This window comes from Mytilus trossulus, unplaced genomic scaffold (genome assembly GCF_036588685.1).
Source record: "Mytilus trossulus isolate FHL-02 unplaced genomic scaffold, PNRI_Mtr1.1.1.hap1 h1tg000103l__unscaffolded, whole genome shotgun sequence".
In the NCBI taxonomy this organism is placed as follows: Eukaryota; Metazoa; Mollusca; class Bivalvia; order Mytilida; family Mytilidae; genus Mytilus; species Mytilus trossulus.
In genome coordinates this window covers 3,155,236-3,173,503 of record NW_026963296.1, presented here as the reverse complement: position 1 = coordinate 3,173,503, position 18,268 = coordinate 3,155,236, and the positions used below count along the sequence as shown (strand labels likewise).

The 18,268-nt window shown below is 32.6% G+C and overlaps 1 protein-coding gene across 1 annotated transcript; it reads left to right on the top strand.

Annotated features, from left to right (window-relative positions):
• The first annotated feature begins 592 nt into the window (after positions 1–592).
• LOC134699946 (uncharacterized) lies at positions 593–16,920 on the top strand. The gene is made up of 8 exons (XM_063561350.1): positions 593–951; positions 3,781–3,841; positions 5,653–5,815; positions 11,225–11,512; positions 12,715–12,781; positions 13,432–13,502; positions 15,635–15,712; positions 16,425–16,920. The coding sequence occupies exons 4-8, from the start codon at positions 11,380–11,382 to the stop codon at positions 16,757–16,759; spliced, it is 684 nt and encodes a 227-aa protein (XP_063417420.1). The 5' UTR covers positions 593–951; positions 3,781–3,841; positions 5,653–5,815; positions 11,225–11,379; the 3' UTR covers positions 16,760–16,920.
• Positions 16,921–18,268: the final 1,348 nt, after the last annotated feature.

Below are 18,268 nucleotides of genomic sequence, written 5' to 3'. Positions count from 1 at the left end.
CAATGAATGTGTGCAATTTTTAAAGTTTTTTTTACCTAGTGTGAATTGATTTGAATACACGAAAAAATGTCTTAAATTAAATACCGACGACTGTATTGTGCGCATCAGGCTTGACAGATCACGTTGATTGAAACGTAAGTGTTTATATTTGAATCAGTTGCTTTATCATGTTTATGTTAATCAGTTACTGTTTTGTAGTTTCACATTTTTCTGCATCAAACTTTGAAATCAAGTACGAGGGTGTCATTATATTTCAACTGTTGTTAATTTATCAGTTCTTGTTAATTCAATACACTATACTGTGTATTTAACGTGTACCTTTCTATATGTGTATGTATTGTTACAAAGTACTTTTTAAAACAATCGTGATAGTTCAAGGTGGCATTTAAGTATTTTTAAAGTAGCACCTGTTGTTTTATTCCTCAAAAGTAATAATATTGACATGATATTGAAAGCACACATAGCATTGTTTACATGCAGATAATAGATAGATAATTGCACCAATCAGTTGAAGTTCAATTATAATAAGTATATCAAACGATACACAATTTATGTACACATCTCCTCTTCACAACTCATGTGTGTTAATGCACTGTAGTGAACAATTGTGTCAATAATTGAAAGACAAAAGGGGAAAATTAAAATAAACTCTTGGACATTGAATTTGTTGTGATACCTTTATTTACCTGCGACATCATATTATATTAAAGGTGTATGATTAAATGCATCCTGCAATTTGACTGATACATTTGAATGTTTTCTATCCAAGATAGTCGTTGTGGTTCGATAGATATATTATAACAATGATCATGATGATGAAGTGTAGATGCAGACAACAACAGCAAGTCATATCTTTTATTTGATAATTTCAGACACCTTTCGTTCGTTTGTTTGTAAGTATATTTACTCAGACGAAGGAGCCAACAGAACAAATCTACATTATGTACTAGTGTAAGTACTGTAATAGAATGAGAGATTTTCATCTTGTATCAATAAGTGAAGTCTTGCATACTCTTGAAAATCATTGGTTTATTTCTACATTCAATGTTTTAGTTCATATATTGTTATGATATGATTTAGCCCAAAAATTCTCCTAAAGAAAATGATTTTGTCTACATACACACAAATACCGCTGTGTTGGCCCTTTAACTCAATCTGATGTGTTCCTTGTTAATATTCTTCATATGATACAATTCAAACAAACTAGTCTCTATATAACTAAGCATGAAATTGAGGAACATTAAAAACTTGGTTTAATAAAAACTACATGAGCTAATGTAAGGTGCCTTTGATTTCCCCCGTAAAACAGTAATTTGTGTTTTGGAATATGATTTGATTACTTGTAATTGGTTATTGACGTTCCATAAACGAGAGACGAGAGATACCAAAGAGACCAAAGTGAAAACGCCATTTAAAACAAAACAAGAAAAACAGACAAATACAAAACACAAAACACTACAGAAAAAACTAAAGAGAAACACAAACCCCTTAAAAACTTGGATGACTATTCATTATTCATAAGATATTCATTATTTCTCTTCGCGGTGTAAGTTTGGTTTAATTTGAATCAAATTGAGGTTTAAGTAATGTCGTTGCAGTAACTATTTTTTCTGTGTTCGGATAAAACGATTCTCAAGTTATTGTTTTATTTTTGTTGATTAAACCTTTCAACTAGATTTCGACAAAAGAGACCAGACATATAAAATGTCTCTTACTAGGTTGGCATTTCGGTGATATGTATACTGGGGCACTTCCTATAATATCAAATATATGAAATGTGAAAGGAAATGCTGCTGGAATAGGTCACCTCTTCAGGCTTAAACATATGTGAATAGGTCGGAAGACTATCAGAAATATATGACAAATCAATAAAATTCCATAACTTCTTCACTCATCTTTCTAGGTGTTGTCGGTACTGTCGGCATCCCAATGGGAACAAACTGTACCCCTCTACTTGCCGACTTGTTTCTTTATTATTATGAGGCTGACTTCATGCAGGAACTTTTTACGAAGAAAGATAAGAAGTTAGCAATATCCTTTCTTGTCCATTCGTTTTTGATGCGTTTTGTTTTTTGATTTTGCCATGTGATTATGGACTTTTCAAATTGATTTTCCTCTGAGTTCAGTATTTTTGTGATTTTACTTTTAACTCTACTTTCCGCTATATAGATGACGTTCTTTCACTAAACAATTCAAAATTTGGCGACTATGTGGAACGCATCTATCCCATCGAATTGGAGATAAAGGATACTACAGATACAGTTAAGTCGGCTTCATATCTTGACTTACATCTAGAAATTGACAATGAGGGTCGGTTGAAAACAAAACTTTACGACAAAAGAGATGATTTCAGCTTTCCAATTGTGAACTTTCCATTTCTAAGTAGCAACATTCAAGCAGCACCTGCATACGGAGTATATATCTCCCAATTGATACGATATTCCCGTGCTTGCATTTCCTATCATGATTTTCTTGATAGAGGGTTACTGCTCACAAGGAAGCTATTAAACCAAGAGTTCCAAATGGTGAAGTTGAAATCATCCCTTCGTAAATTTTACGGACGCCATCACGAGTTGGTTGACCGTTATGGAATAACCGTTTCACAAATGATATCGGATATGTTCCTTACGTCGTAACTACAATCCCCTTCCCTTTCATGAATGTGACCTACCGAATAGACTATTTGCCGGATTTGTAATCACATAAGCAACACGACGGGTGCCACATGTGGAGCAGGATCTGCTTACCCTTCCGGAGCACCTGAGATCACCCCTAGTTTTTGGTGGGGTTCGTGTTGTTTATTCTTTAGTTTTCTATGTTGTGTCATGTGTACTATTGTTTTTCTGTTTGTCTTTTTTTATTTTTAGCCATGGCGTTGTCAGTCTGTTTTAGATTTATGAGTTTGACTGTCCCTTTGGTATCTTTCGTCCCTCTTGTGTTTATATTCTCAACCATTTTTACTCTTTGGACACATTGAAGATGGGGATAGGACGCAAAAGTATTGAAATTGATGTCATCTCCTTAATACAACTAGAATCAAACGGTCGCCCCCACCTTATACAGGTTGTCATAACCATAGGCGGATCCAAGGGGGGCATGGGTTCCCCTTTTGTGGGAAAATTTTGGTTGATTATATGATGGATCATTGAAGCGTGACTGGAGCGCCCCCCCCCCCCCTTTGTAGGAAAATTTTTGAACCGCCACTAATAACAAATGAAAAAAATGTCTGATTGTCACCTATCAATTAGATGTTCACGTTTCAGTAATCCTGCGTGTAAACTGGAAGTTCTGTCTGAAAGTGAAAGTTCCACCCGATTTCAAGTCGATCTCGATTATCACCACCAAACGTGCGGTATATTTTGAGTAAAATCTTGACTGTTTATTCGTCTGTTTCAAATTTCTTCTGCTCACAGTTGGTCAGTCAACTTCATTCCACTTCCAGCCATGCTTTCCATGTTGTTCACCGCCGGGGTTTACAATTCATCGAAAAGGGCGTAAAATTAAAATGAGGCACTTTGACGAGGTAATCAGTAAGAGACAACTCCTGCGTGACGAAGACGACGCTTCAACGATAAAAAATATTTGCTCATCTCCAAATTGATTCATAACATTTAATGTAAAAAAACAATACTTTACATTTTGTTAGAATAGTTTGAGACCGTATTTAAACTATCGGAATATCAAAAAATCCAATGCGATTGATAATTAAAAGCAGTGTATATATAATTATGACAAGGAATCCTACGGTAAAACATGTATACGATCTTTAATTTTTTGTAGATTGACTTGGCTCTATACACTCTCTATGATGAAAACACTATTCCTAGGTTGGTTTTATCAGGTGAGATAATTTCTGTGTCCTTACTTTGTGAAGAACCACACTGATTCCTACAATTACTACGTTCAAATTATTTCATAAAAATGTGTAACTAAAATTGAGAATAGAAATGGGAAATGTGTCAAAGTGACAACAACCCGACCATATAACAGACAGCAGTAGAAGGTCACCAAACGTGTTGTAAGTATTATTTATGTATATTATTGTGTATATTATTTCTACGTGACTGAGAGGATGATCGAGCCGTTTGTTAAACAGTAAAACATTGCCAATTTTACATCTAATATTACAAGCTCAAGCCGTAACATATGTATATTAAGGGAGTTCGCTACTAAACCATATATATGAGAAGAACACAACCCGTGTCATGCCAGCAACTGGTTTTTAAGTAAATGTGTTTAATTCCAATGCAAAGACCCTATAAGTGAATCAATATTTAAGCCAAAATATGCAATTTTAAATGACCTGACAACAGTATCGTAACTATAACCCTTCCTAATAAGTTTATTTAAAGGTTTTGTTAGCTTCTGAGGTGAATACTGACATTTGTATGCTGTATAAAGAATATTACCATAAAAAAATGTATATCAGTCTATATCACCTGTTTAAGCAGAATTCTGTTGCTCATATCTGTAAATTGCAAGACAACATGCTTTCAATAAATTTAAAAAATCGAATAAAGAAGTATATCGATATGCTGTCCATAAGTTTCCATAATCTGACTGCAGTAAAGGAATTTTATGAGCAGTTCTGGGTTTTAACAGGCCTGCTTCATATTTCCATATAAAAATAAAGATTGAACTAACTTGATTCACCAATAAAATCACAATGTTCTATGAAATTAATAAAACTAGTAAAATCCAATTTCATAGCAGACTAGCTATTTTATTTTATATTTTACTGTTGACTATTCAATGCGGTTACTTTGTTTTAAATATCCTTCTTGCTTTTTGGGAATTATAGTTAACGAAATGAATTACTTGTGTATGAACATTCGATGTTTGTGAATAAAGTATTTGTTTTTGTCATTGCAATATCATATTTTATTGACTGTCATACATTTTACATCTAATATTACAAGCTCAAGCCGTAACATATGTTTATTAAGGGAGTTTGCTACTTAGTTTCATAATAATAGGCTTTTCATTACACAAGTACAAACTGATAGGGGATTAATAAAGAAAATAGCAAAAACATAATTATGTAGGTCAATGTGCCTGTTTTCAAGATATTAGCCATTGAAATTTTGGCGGGAAAATATTCTATCTTGATTTTTCATAGCTTTATCATTGACAAGTTTACGTTCTCAAAAACTATTAAAAAATAACAACGATTCTATAAGGCTTTTACAGATGCCTTATAATTATACATGTAAAGGATTTATAAAAGAACAAATTGGAGGACATGGGCAAAAGTTTTTAAGGCATTCAAATGGATAAAACAAGAGGATTCCGAAAATCTGACAAAAAATCCAAAAAATAACAAGCGAACATTCTTAAGTGTCAAATGATATCTATACATTGTAATACTACTATACATTTAAATTTAACACGTTTAGTGTGTATAAACGGTCTTTATGAACATGTATGCTAATTATTTAAAAAAAACTAGTTGTTTCATACCCATTGCTTTAATGAGACCAAAGAAAAGGGAACATTTGTTAATATTACAATTTGATAATAATTGGTAGTTCGGTGAGTTTTTTTTATACTAATTACGTTGACATAAATTTATCATATAATTTGATATATTGATAACAGATATGATCACAATGAAACAGTGTTTTGTTCGAATTAATTCTTGATATTTTTAAGCTCGTTGTTGTTACACTGGAATATGAACTAAGATGTCCAGCTCCAGGACATTGGCGTCTGAGAGCAAGAAAATTTTATTGTGGTCAGAGCTATGTATGTTTATTACGTTCACCAGAGAATTCGTATCGAGAGACCTGTGATGGACTCGATTACAGCAGCACAGGTAAAACTGTTATCATTTATTAACCAATCATTACCCTTTCATATAGTCCCTATCTAAAAACAAAAGTCAAATACGAGCCTTTTACATAATCATGAGAAAGCGATAGACGCAATCTACCAAAGTGATATTAAAACTCAATGTCGAAAAAGAAACTTACCCTTGTGTAGGTTTATTAGCATCTTCAACAATGGACTCTCTCCAACATTGTTAACCTTGGCTTCGCCTAAGTTGGAAATGTTTTACTGTTTAACAACCGGCTCTTTCATCCTCTTAGTCACATGGAAAAAGTAAAATCACAAAAATACTCACTCAGAGGTAAATTAAATCGGAAAGTCCCTAATCACATGGCAAAATCAAATGACAAAACACTTCAAAAACGAATGGACAACAACTGTCATATTTCTGACTTGGTACAGGCATTTTCAAATGTAGAAAATGGTGGATTAAACCTGGTTTTATAGCGCTAAACCTCTCACTTTGTACGACAGTTTTATCAAATTCCATTATATTTACAATGATGCGTTAACTTAACAGACATGATAAATAAAATAGTCAAAATATGGGTACAGCAGTCAGCATCGTTTTACAATTTAAAGAAACAATTTCGCGTGTCTGACGTCAGAAAATTTATACGTCACATATTTTTGCCGTTCAATGTTTATACAAACAAATTTAAAATGTCTCATGGGCAATGTTAGCATGCAGGGTTCAAAAATCAAAAGTATGTAAAATCAATTTCAGAAATAGACCGAGATTTAAATTAGTCCAAAAGTTCTATAGAATGTATGAGAATCCACAAATGGTTCATTTCACTAAATAAATCAATTTTGATGTTTGTGGTTCCACGTATTTTCTTATTTATAATAGAAATATAACATAATGACATATTATAGAACAATAACATACTGATAGGATACTGACAGGATCTTTTAAAGTACAGAGTCATGTTTTAAGAACCAACGAAAAACAAAAAGTCGCATGTACAAAACACACTAGCAAAAATGAAAGAAAACACAAACACATTGACGGGATGTATATTTACCGAGCCACGTTAAATGGATATCACAGAAAACAATTCAACAGTAAAAGAAATATTAATAATAGAACACGGACAAATTAAAAAACAATATAACACGTTGTTACGATGATAAACAACGTCAGTACGCAGAATCTATACATCAAGACCATCATGTATTATTTGTGAAGTTGATACAGAATATTTATATAAATACTAACAACACGTTCTTTGTGTGTGTGGCCGTAGTGACATTTCATATTCAAAGAATGTAGCTTTGTTGTTTTTCACATAGCTTAATGTACTGTCTTGCTTTAAGGCGAGTGACTTTAACCATAAAATTAAATTTTTAATGCACCTACCTAACACACGGCTAAATTATATATCATTTGAAAGCTACACCTCTGTGCTATCTGTTTTGCCCGGTCGTAAAAAAATCGTACGGTGCAATTTCCGTCAAATCAAGATCAAAGGTCAAGGACGAATAAGTGCATATTTTCTAAGATTTCAGCCTGATTGCATAATATGACTTTTATATACTAAATTTACATATGCAAACAATTTAAACTTTTAGCAGAGAGATTAACAGTCATTATTCAAATGCATTTTTTAATATTTAAAGCGTGTTTTTGACATGTTTGACAGAGAGCACATGTTTCCTGAAATTCGAGTAAAAGTTAACAAAATGTCTGAAAACCCAAATTTGTCTTTCTGGTGCAAATGCTAATCAATTAAAACTAAGTAAAACCCTGTAATGACTATCAAAGAAGTTTTTGACATCATAAAATTTCCTAAAATTATGCATACTTCTAATAAAACAGCAAATCATAACAACTCATACAGTTGCCCAAAATACCGCCATCTGCGAAAAACAGCTTTTAAGCATTTCTTCCTATTTAAACATTGTATGTGGTCAATATAAGATTTAATAAACAAATTCTTAAGAATCTGAAAAATTAAGAGTACAAAATATGTGCGCGAATCATCTTATTGCTTGAAATAAAGGGGGTGAAACCAAGAGATTGCAATCTGCATTGTAACTACCAGACTGAAATTAACACATTTCGACTTTTCTAATTGTTTGATTTGTAGCTTCATTATAAATATTGATGTAGTGAAAAGACCTTTTATTTATTTAATGTGAATTGAAAATCTAGACCAAAATAAATAGAAAATAAATTGATGAAAATTGAAATTTAAAAGAATTTCAAAAGCTAGTAAACACATTATAAAAGTGGACTACTTGATCGCTTAAATTTTGTTGTTTATTGTTTACATGCATTAATTCATCAAATAAGAATAATTTTGAAGAAAAATATCCATTAATACGCAACGATTCTAGTTACAACTAGAATTGCTGAATAGCTTGCATGACTAGTTCATTTTTCATACGAGAATGACTTCATGCAAATGTTTCTGATGACGACTGACAAGAAGCTATCATTATCTTGAAACTTCAGTTTCCATTATATAGATGATGTCACCTCACTGAATAGTGTAAAATTTGTGACAATGTTGGACTCGTATTTTCAATTGAAATTGAAAATAAAAGACTCAACAAATATAGTTTACTCTATCACGTATCTTGAAATCGATGATGAGGGTTGGTTGAGAACAAGTTTTACGACAAAAGAGATGAGCATAAAACAACCCATAAAAACACCCCTTACTACCAAATTATAAACTTTTTATTTCTATGTAACAACAGTATAGCAACGCCTGCATATCTATACTACTAAAGGAGGAGACCGATTTCATTGAGCCTCAACTCCTCTGAAATAAAGGCAACTATAGTATACCGCTATTCAACGGTCATCAATCGATTTACTAGTAACTGAAATAAATCCGGGTCACAAAGCAAAAACTAGGAAAACGCATCAACTATAAGAGGATCACAACGATATAACAGAAACACAGAACTGCTACAAAAACAAACGCCAAAATACAAAGAAACAGATTATTCGATACCAACTGCCATATGCCTGACTTGGTACAGGACATTTGAAGAAAAATGGTGGTTTAAACATGTTTTAAACCAGAGTTCAAATGCAAAGTTGAAATCATCCCTTTCAAAATTTCATGGACGCCACTACGAGTTGGTTGACAATTATGGGGTATCTGTTTCGCCAGATGACGACTGATAAGTTCCATCGACGTAACTAAATTGCCGTCAATTCTGCCATGAATGTCACCAACCGAATAAGGCTTGGCACCGAGTTAGGAAATACATGAGCCACAAGACGGGTAAAAGAGAGCCGTGGTGTAGTGGTTAGTGCATCGGACTACTAACACAAAGGTTCCTGGTTCGATTCCCGTTCCGTGATGAAAATTTCAAGGAACTGAATTTTCGACTCTTCCTTGACACCATTTGTGAGTATGGTCTTGAGGAAATGATGAAAGTCCGTCGGAAAGGGACGATAAATGGCTGACCCGTGTTAAGAGAGAGCCATACCTCTTGCACGTTAAACACACCTTTGTAGATTTCGAAAAAGAGCAGGCTAATGCCGCTACAAGGCAGCACTCGCACCCGCAAAGTGGAAAGCGAATAATTTAAGTTGCAAAACTTGTTTCCCGATCCACTATAAATAATATGTTTAAACTAAGAAGGGTGTCACATGTAGAACATGATCTGCATACCCTTTAGGAGCCCCTGAGTTCACTCAATTTTTTTTGGAGGGGTTTTTGTTGCTCAATCTGTAGTTTTATATGTTGGGTTTTTTATACTGTTGCTTGTCTTGTTCGTTTTCTGCCCGGCTTTGTCAGTTCGTTTTTAATTATTAGTTTGATGTCCCTTTGATATATTTCGTCACTATTCAAGTAGTAAAAGGTTTAACAATTATAGATCAGTGTAGCTAAATGTATCATGATAACGATTTAGTTCTATATATATATCACCGTTAACAAATTGAGTTATTTTCGCGGATATTTGTCTTATTGCGTTAATCTTCTTCACTTTACTTTGAGGTGTTTTTTGGCCGATATCACTACTGCAAGTTAATGTCTTTAAAGTAAAATAATACCAAAAGGACAATCAACATCTCAAACCATGAATCAAATAAAGTTAATTAAAACAATGAACAAAATAAAATTAAAGTCCAAGAGACGAACAACATTCCAAAAAACACAGCATACCATGAAAACGAACACTCCTAAAACAGCGAATGATCTTATGAGGTCAGGAAGTGTATTTAACTTTTTTCTTTTGTTATTTCACAACTGCTTATAGTGTTTTACATACACAATGACATGCATTTGTATTTTTAAAGCTTATGTAGAAAATACTCAAAGCATCTTTTATTCAAATAATTAAAGCGATTAAACTTCTAAACACATTTAATATGACTTACTATAACATGATTTTAAACTAAATAAGAAGCAGCCGCATTTTATTTTGTTCGTTTACATCCAGCTTTAGACAACCAAGTGTTTCTAAACAAGGTCACTTATTTCAATGTTGCCTACGATTTAGTCGCAAAGTAATGTTTGCATTTAAACATAATTACAAAAAGTAAAAAAGTTTGACTTCGTAAAAAACATATTTTAACCTCAATTACCTCGCATATATTCTTTTCTTACTTTAAATACCCCTTCTTTTATTATGGGAAATCATTCTCCTCCCTAATATTCACAATTAACGATGTGCTATTTTAACATAGATTAACAAAATGATCGCTATTTGCAGATGGCAGATTTTTTGGCAACTGCAAACACTTCAATAGAAGGCTGTTCCATGAACAATAATTTATAATTGCATCTTAAAATTACAAAACAAATATTTCTCGACCTAAAAAATATACATTGATCTATTTTTTAAGCATACAAATATCGATTCCCCAAGATATTTTTTGCTTTTTGAATAATTTTTAATTTTTTTAGGATTTGTGATAAATTTCAATTTTCGGGAAATTTTGCGCATCGAATCTCGTATTTTTTGTTTGATTTGGAAATTATGTATCATGTTCCATAAAGTTCATATGATCTTTTGGAAAATTTTATGGTACAAGAATAAAAAATGGCGTTTTATTTAGTAATCGCAAAAATTGGAATGTTTTTTCATGACCTTTGACCTTGATTTAACAAAAATTGCACCGTACGATTTTTTTACGACCGGGCAAAACAGAAAGTACAGATTAACAGCTTTCGAATGATATATAATACAGCCGTGTGTTAGGTGGGTGCATTAAAGTCGTTAACTAAGCGTCTTTTTGAAATAAGTCACTCGCTTATTTTGGTTATTCCTGAAGACAGAACGGGGATCTATTGTTGTTTATATCTTTGTCTTTTGTTTTTTTTTAATTTGTTATCTTGCAATCAAAGCACGTTTCTTATTTGTTATTGTAAATTTTTTTATAATGCAAGTCGTCTATATCAAATTACTGTTATTTCAATTATAGGCAGCAAACTTATGTTCGAACCATATTTCAACAAAGCAGGATGCAGCTATAAACGGTATCAGCCTTTCCCATTTTCAACTGATGGTAACAATAAGTGTGTTTATCAAAAGTCATTTTGTAATGAAGAGGGTTAAATCGTCCACCGTGAAGGAAATATGATAAATGATACAACATGTGGATGCGATTCTTCACAAGGGTACATATTTGTTATCAAGCCAGAGCACAACTGTTACTGTATACCATCAAAAGAAGATTGCACTTGTCATAAGCTATCATGTAATGATAAAGGTAAATGTAAATATTCAACTTCACGTTAATGTATACTCTCAGAGGAAGAATGCACTTGTCATAAGCTATCATGTAATGATAAAGGTAAATGTTAATATTCAACTTCACGTTAATGTATACTCTCAGAGGAAGACTGCACTTGTCATAAGCTATCTTGTAATGATAAAGGTAAATGTAAATATTCAACTTCACGTTAATGTATACTCTCAGAGGAATACTGCTCCTGTCATAGGCTATCATGTAATGATAAAGGTAAATGTTCATATTTAACTTCAAGTTAATATATACTCTCAGAGGAAGACTGCACTTGTCATAAGCTATCTTGTAATGATAAAGGTAAATGTAAATATTCAACTTCACGTTAATGTATACTCTCAGAGGAATACTGCTCCTGTCATAGGCTATCATGTAATGATAAAGGTAAATGTTCATATTTAACTTCAAGTTAATATATACTCTCAGAGGAAGACTGCACTTGTCATAGGCTATCATGTAATGATAAAGGTAAATGTTAATATTCAACTTCACGTTAATGTATACTCTAAGAGGAAGACTGCCACTGTCACAAATTATCTTGTAACTAGGGAGGTCAATTTGATCAATTAGTCATTTATACTACTGAAAAATCTGTATTGATAATAAGGGATGATAATACGCATCTTCAATTTTGTTTCAATTTCTAGCATTGCAAATCAAATGGATTTTTTCCTCTTAAAATGCGACTTTAAACTATGAATTTAATTAAGTTTTAAAATCTAAATTAATTACGTTTAACCATCATTTTCGACATACGAAACTTCCTGTCAGAAATATGGCAGTTGTCCATTTGTATCTGTTTGATGTGTCTGAGCTTTTGATTTTGCCATTTGATTGTGGGACTTAATTTTTCCTCGAGGTTCCTTTTTTGTTATTTTACTTTTAACGCATTTCTTAGTTAATTCAACTTACATAATTTATCCACATTATCAGTGTATTTGCTACGTAATGTTAGTAAAAAGAAGGTTCTAAACCTAAATGTCAAGGCACACAATCCCTCTATTACATGTATTAGAAATAATTGAGAGTTTTTTTCTACTTCGATTTGACTTATGATATAATGTCAATTTACATGACAATCTTCAAAATGTATATTATATTTTACGTAATTGTCATAACTCTTTTCAATCCTATTAGATTCTTTCATTGTTTTTTTGCACTTACAGATACACTCTGTCCTTTTATTGGTTCTGCTGTTCGGAATGTATCTTGTCCAAAAATTGTTATCAGACCGTAAGTTTATTGATTATATGATAAAAAAAAATTCAGTAAAACCATTCAATACTATAGTAGCATGCTTACTATTTTTAATGCATGGATTATTTTCTCCCACCATAAGAATCGTTTTTCAATTAAGAATTGAATGCTGCTTTTTGTAAATTTATTGGGGTGTAAAAGCGTTGACCAAAGTACATTTTGTATGAAGCGCGGAAGCGCTTCATAATAAAAATGTGCGCACGGTCAACGCTTTTACAACCATATAAAGTTACAAAAAGAAGCATTCAATACTTATAATTACATTGTTTTTAGCTAGAATCATGAAAACACGATTTTTATCAAGTTTTCATTTAATTTACCTGTGCACTTTATTGGGACCTCGTGTCATCATGAATTATAAATTTTATTGACTAATACAATTGTTTCAGGAATAGCACGTGATGTGCAGTTAGCCAATCAGAATAACGTATTATAATGAAACATACATCTAATGTAATTATTTCCTTTAAACAGGAATAACCAATAGTGTTGTTGGCTATAAAAAGGCCAAGACATGCAATTCACGATTATTAAGTTAGGTTCGCTGTTTTCTGTATAATCAGTTGAAGTTTTTACATTTATTTTCTATTAAGATTAGTGAATTTTTCGAAAATAACTTTCCACAGGTCAACACAAAAGAATGAGTCCTCAACATCAGTAGACAGATTTACAGACGGTAGAAGTAGTTATTATAAAGGTAAGTAACTATCTCATTTATGTCCTTGGCCAATTACAATAAATATTCTAATAAAATTTGACAAGAAAAAAAGAATCTCATAGAAGGGTTATACTACTTAATGCTGCATGCTTTGTAAATGTTTTATCAAACAAAACTAACAAGATCAACAGATGTTGTTATCATTGATAGTAGGGAAATTTAATAATCGGAAATATTTTAATTAGCATTTTTAAGACTAATGTTCAGTCATAGATCGACCAATAATCTTTAAAAAAAAGGAGAGCTGGTCAGTTGTTCTCACCTGTATGCAACATACTTTGTTTAATAGATATAGAAGAAGTGGTATGAGTGTCAATGTGCCAATTCTCCATCCAAGTCACAATTTAAAAAGATTAATTAAACATTATATAGGTCAAAGAACACCGAGCCTTGGCTTACACCGAACATAAAGCTATAAAGATCCCCAAAAATTACTAATGTAACACCATTTAAACGGAAATGCCAACGGTCTAATATATTAGTATTTAAAAACCGAGACACGAGAAACACTTATGACCCACATCAACAATCGACAGATTCCTGACTAACGACAGGTGAAAGCCAGAATTACATTATCTGATATATCCTGTAATCATTTCAATATAAAATACACAGAGATAGCAGGTATATACAAATATTATTGATAACACCGGATGAATGGTACGTCATACAAGACCTGTCATTGATGCTCGAATCAAAAGTTTTAATGTTAACAGGCCAAATCTATTACAAAGCCAAGAAAACATTATAAGTGTACCGACAGTTGTGTTGTCAAAAGTTTTCCCGACATTGGATGAGTGTCTCTAATGCAAACATGATATTATATATGTGTTCATGTACATTGATGATCTGACCAAATGTTAGTGCATATATCGTTATATATGTAGGACCCTAAAGTGCGATGGTCCACTCTAAAGTACGATGGTCACGCTAAAGTGCGATGGTCCACGCTAAAGTACGATTGTCACGCTAAAGTGCGATGGTCCACGCTTAAGTGCGATGGTCCACGCTAAAGTCCGATGGTCACGCTAAAGTGCGATGGTCCTCGCTAAAGTCCGATGGTCACGCTAAAGTGCGATGGTCCACACTAAAATCCGATGCCTCCATACGCTAAAGTGCGTTGGTCTACGCTAAAGTGCGATGCCTCCATACGCTGAAGTGCGATGGTTCGCGAAAGTATAGACGTACGAAAGAAAGTTGCATAATGACGTTGTTAACAGTCGTTTATACAAACCAAAAAATGAACTTGCCGAAAGATGAAATAAACGAACAGATGCATATAAATGTTTACGATTTTATTGAGGAGTATAAACGTAAGTAAAATAAAGGTACACGTTTTCAAGCGTAAATCATAAATTGTCCATAAAAATAGCATGTGTACATTGTAAAGTAAGATATAACATGTATCAACAAATGATTAATATCCGCTACGAAAAGGGGAAAGCTCAAACTACAACTCCTTTCTCTCGCATTCCAATTAAAGATTGTACAATTAAATTTTATTGATCCCGACAATGACTGAATTTTGTATTTGCAACTGACAACTTTAAAGGGACGTGTTTACATTAATAGGCTGTGTAAACGGCAAAATACATCCAATACGTCCCTCGTCCTGAACATGCATGAAACATTTGCCACTGAACGGCAACCAACAATCAATCCAATACGGCCGAATAATTAAAAATTCATTTAAAGGAAATATAGTATTTTGTAACACCTAAATAATACTTTTAGAAATTATTACTAGGTCAGTCTTCTAAATTTAGAAACAGTCACATAAGAATACCGGTAAAGTAAAAGTCTATCGCATTATATGTTTTATCGTAGCGAACCAAATTTTGCAAAAAGACTTGTTTTAAACATTAGTGCCCTTGAACATGTCTCTTTTGTTACATCGCACTTAAGCAAACAAACAACCATCGCACTTTAGCACAAGACACCATCGTTCTTTAGCGTAGACCATCGCACTTTAGCGTGACCATCGCACTTTAGAGTACCATCGCACTTTAAAGTCTTACATACATATATATATTAAGTTATTTCCGGTACAGACAAAACAGTATCGCGATCGTGTACTGAAAAAATATGAACAGAAATATTTCTCGTTACAGGAAGAAAATATAGATTAACATGTTTTTACTTTATCATAGCATTAATAGATGTTATGATTACTGAGTTAGCTGTAATTGGTATGTATATTTTCAATACACATATAATGTTCGATAACAATAAAATGTTATGCTATTGATAAAGAGGTGATCAGATCTGGCAAAAACTACCCTGATCATACTTAATCCATATGATTTCTTTCTCACTACGTTATCAGGAAATTTAAAATAAAATCAATGACAAAGCTGATGTTTTAAATTTCCAGTTGTAATCTTTCTATGTGTAAGCAATACCATACCATCTGCTCCATTGGATGGCTTTTACATTTCTGCTCAAACATAACGCGTGTTATCACTATGTAATGCAGGCGTAACTCTTCCATAAAACAGCTTCGAGATATTTAAAAAGAAGGAGGACATGTTGATTGGCTGTGGCAAGAGACAATTGTCCTGTCAACGCTCTATAACCCTTACACCAAATCCTAGATCATTACTTCGTTTGCAATGACATCGGATATAATTGACTTTTATAATTGAAGTTTATTTAAATCACTCTAAGCATTGCACATCTTTTTTTTAAACTAATAAAGTATTCTGAGTCTGTACGAGTGTATATGTTACAAAATGAGGAGAAATGATCTCTCAATTTTTCTCGATTTATTTACATTTTATTTGTAACTGCATTATTTTGGGTCATGAATTCCTATTATTTTATGTTTTTTGTAGTACTTTTATTTCATTTGATACTGCACTTGTAAGGACTTTAATGAAATAACACTGTAAATATTTGCAGGATTGTCAGAGTGGCCTGATGTTTTATATCGCTATCGTTCAACAGATAACAACACAACAGAACAATTATTGGTAGATCAACGTGTATCTGGTAATTCGTTGAATGAAACGGAAGGCGATTCGATAGAAATTGAACGATTACAAAAAGAAAAGAATAGGATCTTAATGGGAGAACTTTTATCTGGAGACGAAAACGGTTATAACAAATTTTTAACATTTTTAAAAGGACATCCGGAATATAATGACCTCATTTATAAAATAGAAAACACAGTTGTTACAGATGACGATAGGATAGCATTTCAAAATTGTCAAAGGAACACTGAACATAGTAGATAAACATATTTATTCAGACGACACTATGAACGATGATTAAATCATGTATGACCATGTGTAAACGAAACTTTAAAAACTATTGAGACAAAACTCAATTTCGGATAAACATATTGTTTCTTTTATACTTAGGAAATACAATTTTGAAACTTATTATTTGTGTAATTCATTGCTATACACAAAACTAGAACACGCCCGCAGAACTGTCGACTGACTTAAAGTAACTTTGCCTTCAATAATAATTATAACGGTCATTAACCTTATTACACACATCTTCAAATAGATTTTTCTTATGCAAATTAAAACTTAAGTGAAATAAATCAAGTATAATTAAGGAATACCGTACTGTAGTTGAAGAGTTGCCACCGTCAATTGTAGATTTGACGGTCGCATATGCAGACAGTAAAACGGAGATTTGCGACCGTCAAATCAAAATTGACGGTGGCAACTCTTCAACTACAGTACTGTTATTCCTATTCTAATGCATTACAAAAAGAAATAATACGATAAAACTTGGAAAAATGTCTAAATTTGACAAATAAAAAAAAATCCGCGAAACTTCATGAACGATTCTGGCGGAAAGACGTCATAGGTAAACTTGACGTCATACAAATGAAAACTTACAAACTGGAGGTTATTACGTTACCTGTACGCTTCAAATTCGAATAAATTTACATTAAAACGGCGAATTCGAGGTAGGTGTTTATTTTTCGATTATGTAGTAGTAATCGAACATTTGTTGATTCAATCATTTCAAAATGGTTGTCCTTCCTTAGTTACGCCTGGTCAACTGTGGATTTGACGGCAACTTATAGCCAATGAAAAAAGATGTTACATACAAATTGCATTATAATAAATGTTATCAGGTCTTTGAAAAAACGTCAAATTGCATAGTTAAAACACTGTTGAATAATCGACCGATCCTTGTATTCAAAAACTAATAAGATGTGAAATGTATGTCATCTCTTCACGCGATAAATATCTTGTTTTTCGTAAGTATGAAACGTCAAATAATATTGTCTTTGTATGAAAATGGTACTACTACCAGTGGTTTGTCAAGTAATAAGCATAAATGAGCACTCGGGTATTCAGAAATACAAAAAACAAATCATTTGACAAGAATGAGAATTACCAAATTATACTATTTACAGGCTTTGTAATAATATTAGCAATACGACAGTGTCACATTTTTAGCATGATCTGCTAACTCTACAGGAGCACCCGTTTTTGGTGGGGTTCGTGTTGTTGTTTTCCCCTCTTTGTTACATTTTGTTCACGCATCGTTGTCGATATAATGGAATTTGATGCGACTGTCGTTCTTGTGAGAGGTTTAGCGCTATAAAACCAGGTTTAGTTAACCATTTTTTTACATAAGAATTTACCTGTACCAAGTCAGAAAAATGAAAGTCAAATAAATTACCATATTTATATGGTTATCGTTATTTCCTTGCTATGAATGATATTTATACGGTAATCGATATTTCCTTGCTTTGAATGATATTTATACGGTTATCG

What these genes read in the sequence shown, in the direction of transcription:
- LOC134699946 (XM_063561350.1), top strand. Translation starts at nt 11,380, where the DNA reads ATGATAAATGATACAACATGTGGATGCGATTCTTCACAAGGGTACATA. An exon ending in GCTATCATGTAATGATAAAG is followed by an intron (nt 11,513 to 12,714) that starts GTAAATGTAAAT and finishes TTGCACTTACAG; the next exon opens with ATACACTCTGTCCTTTTATT. An exon ending in TAGAAGTAGTTATTATAAAG is followed by an intron (nt 13,503 to 15,634) that starts GTAAGTAACTAT and finishes TTCTCGTTACAG; the next exon opens with GAAGAAAATATAGATTAACA.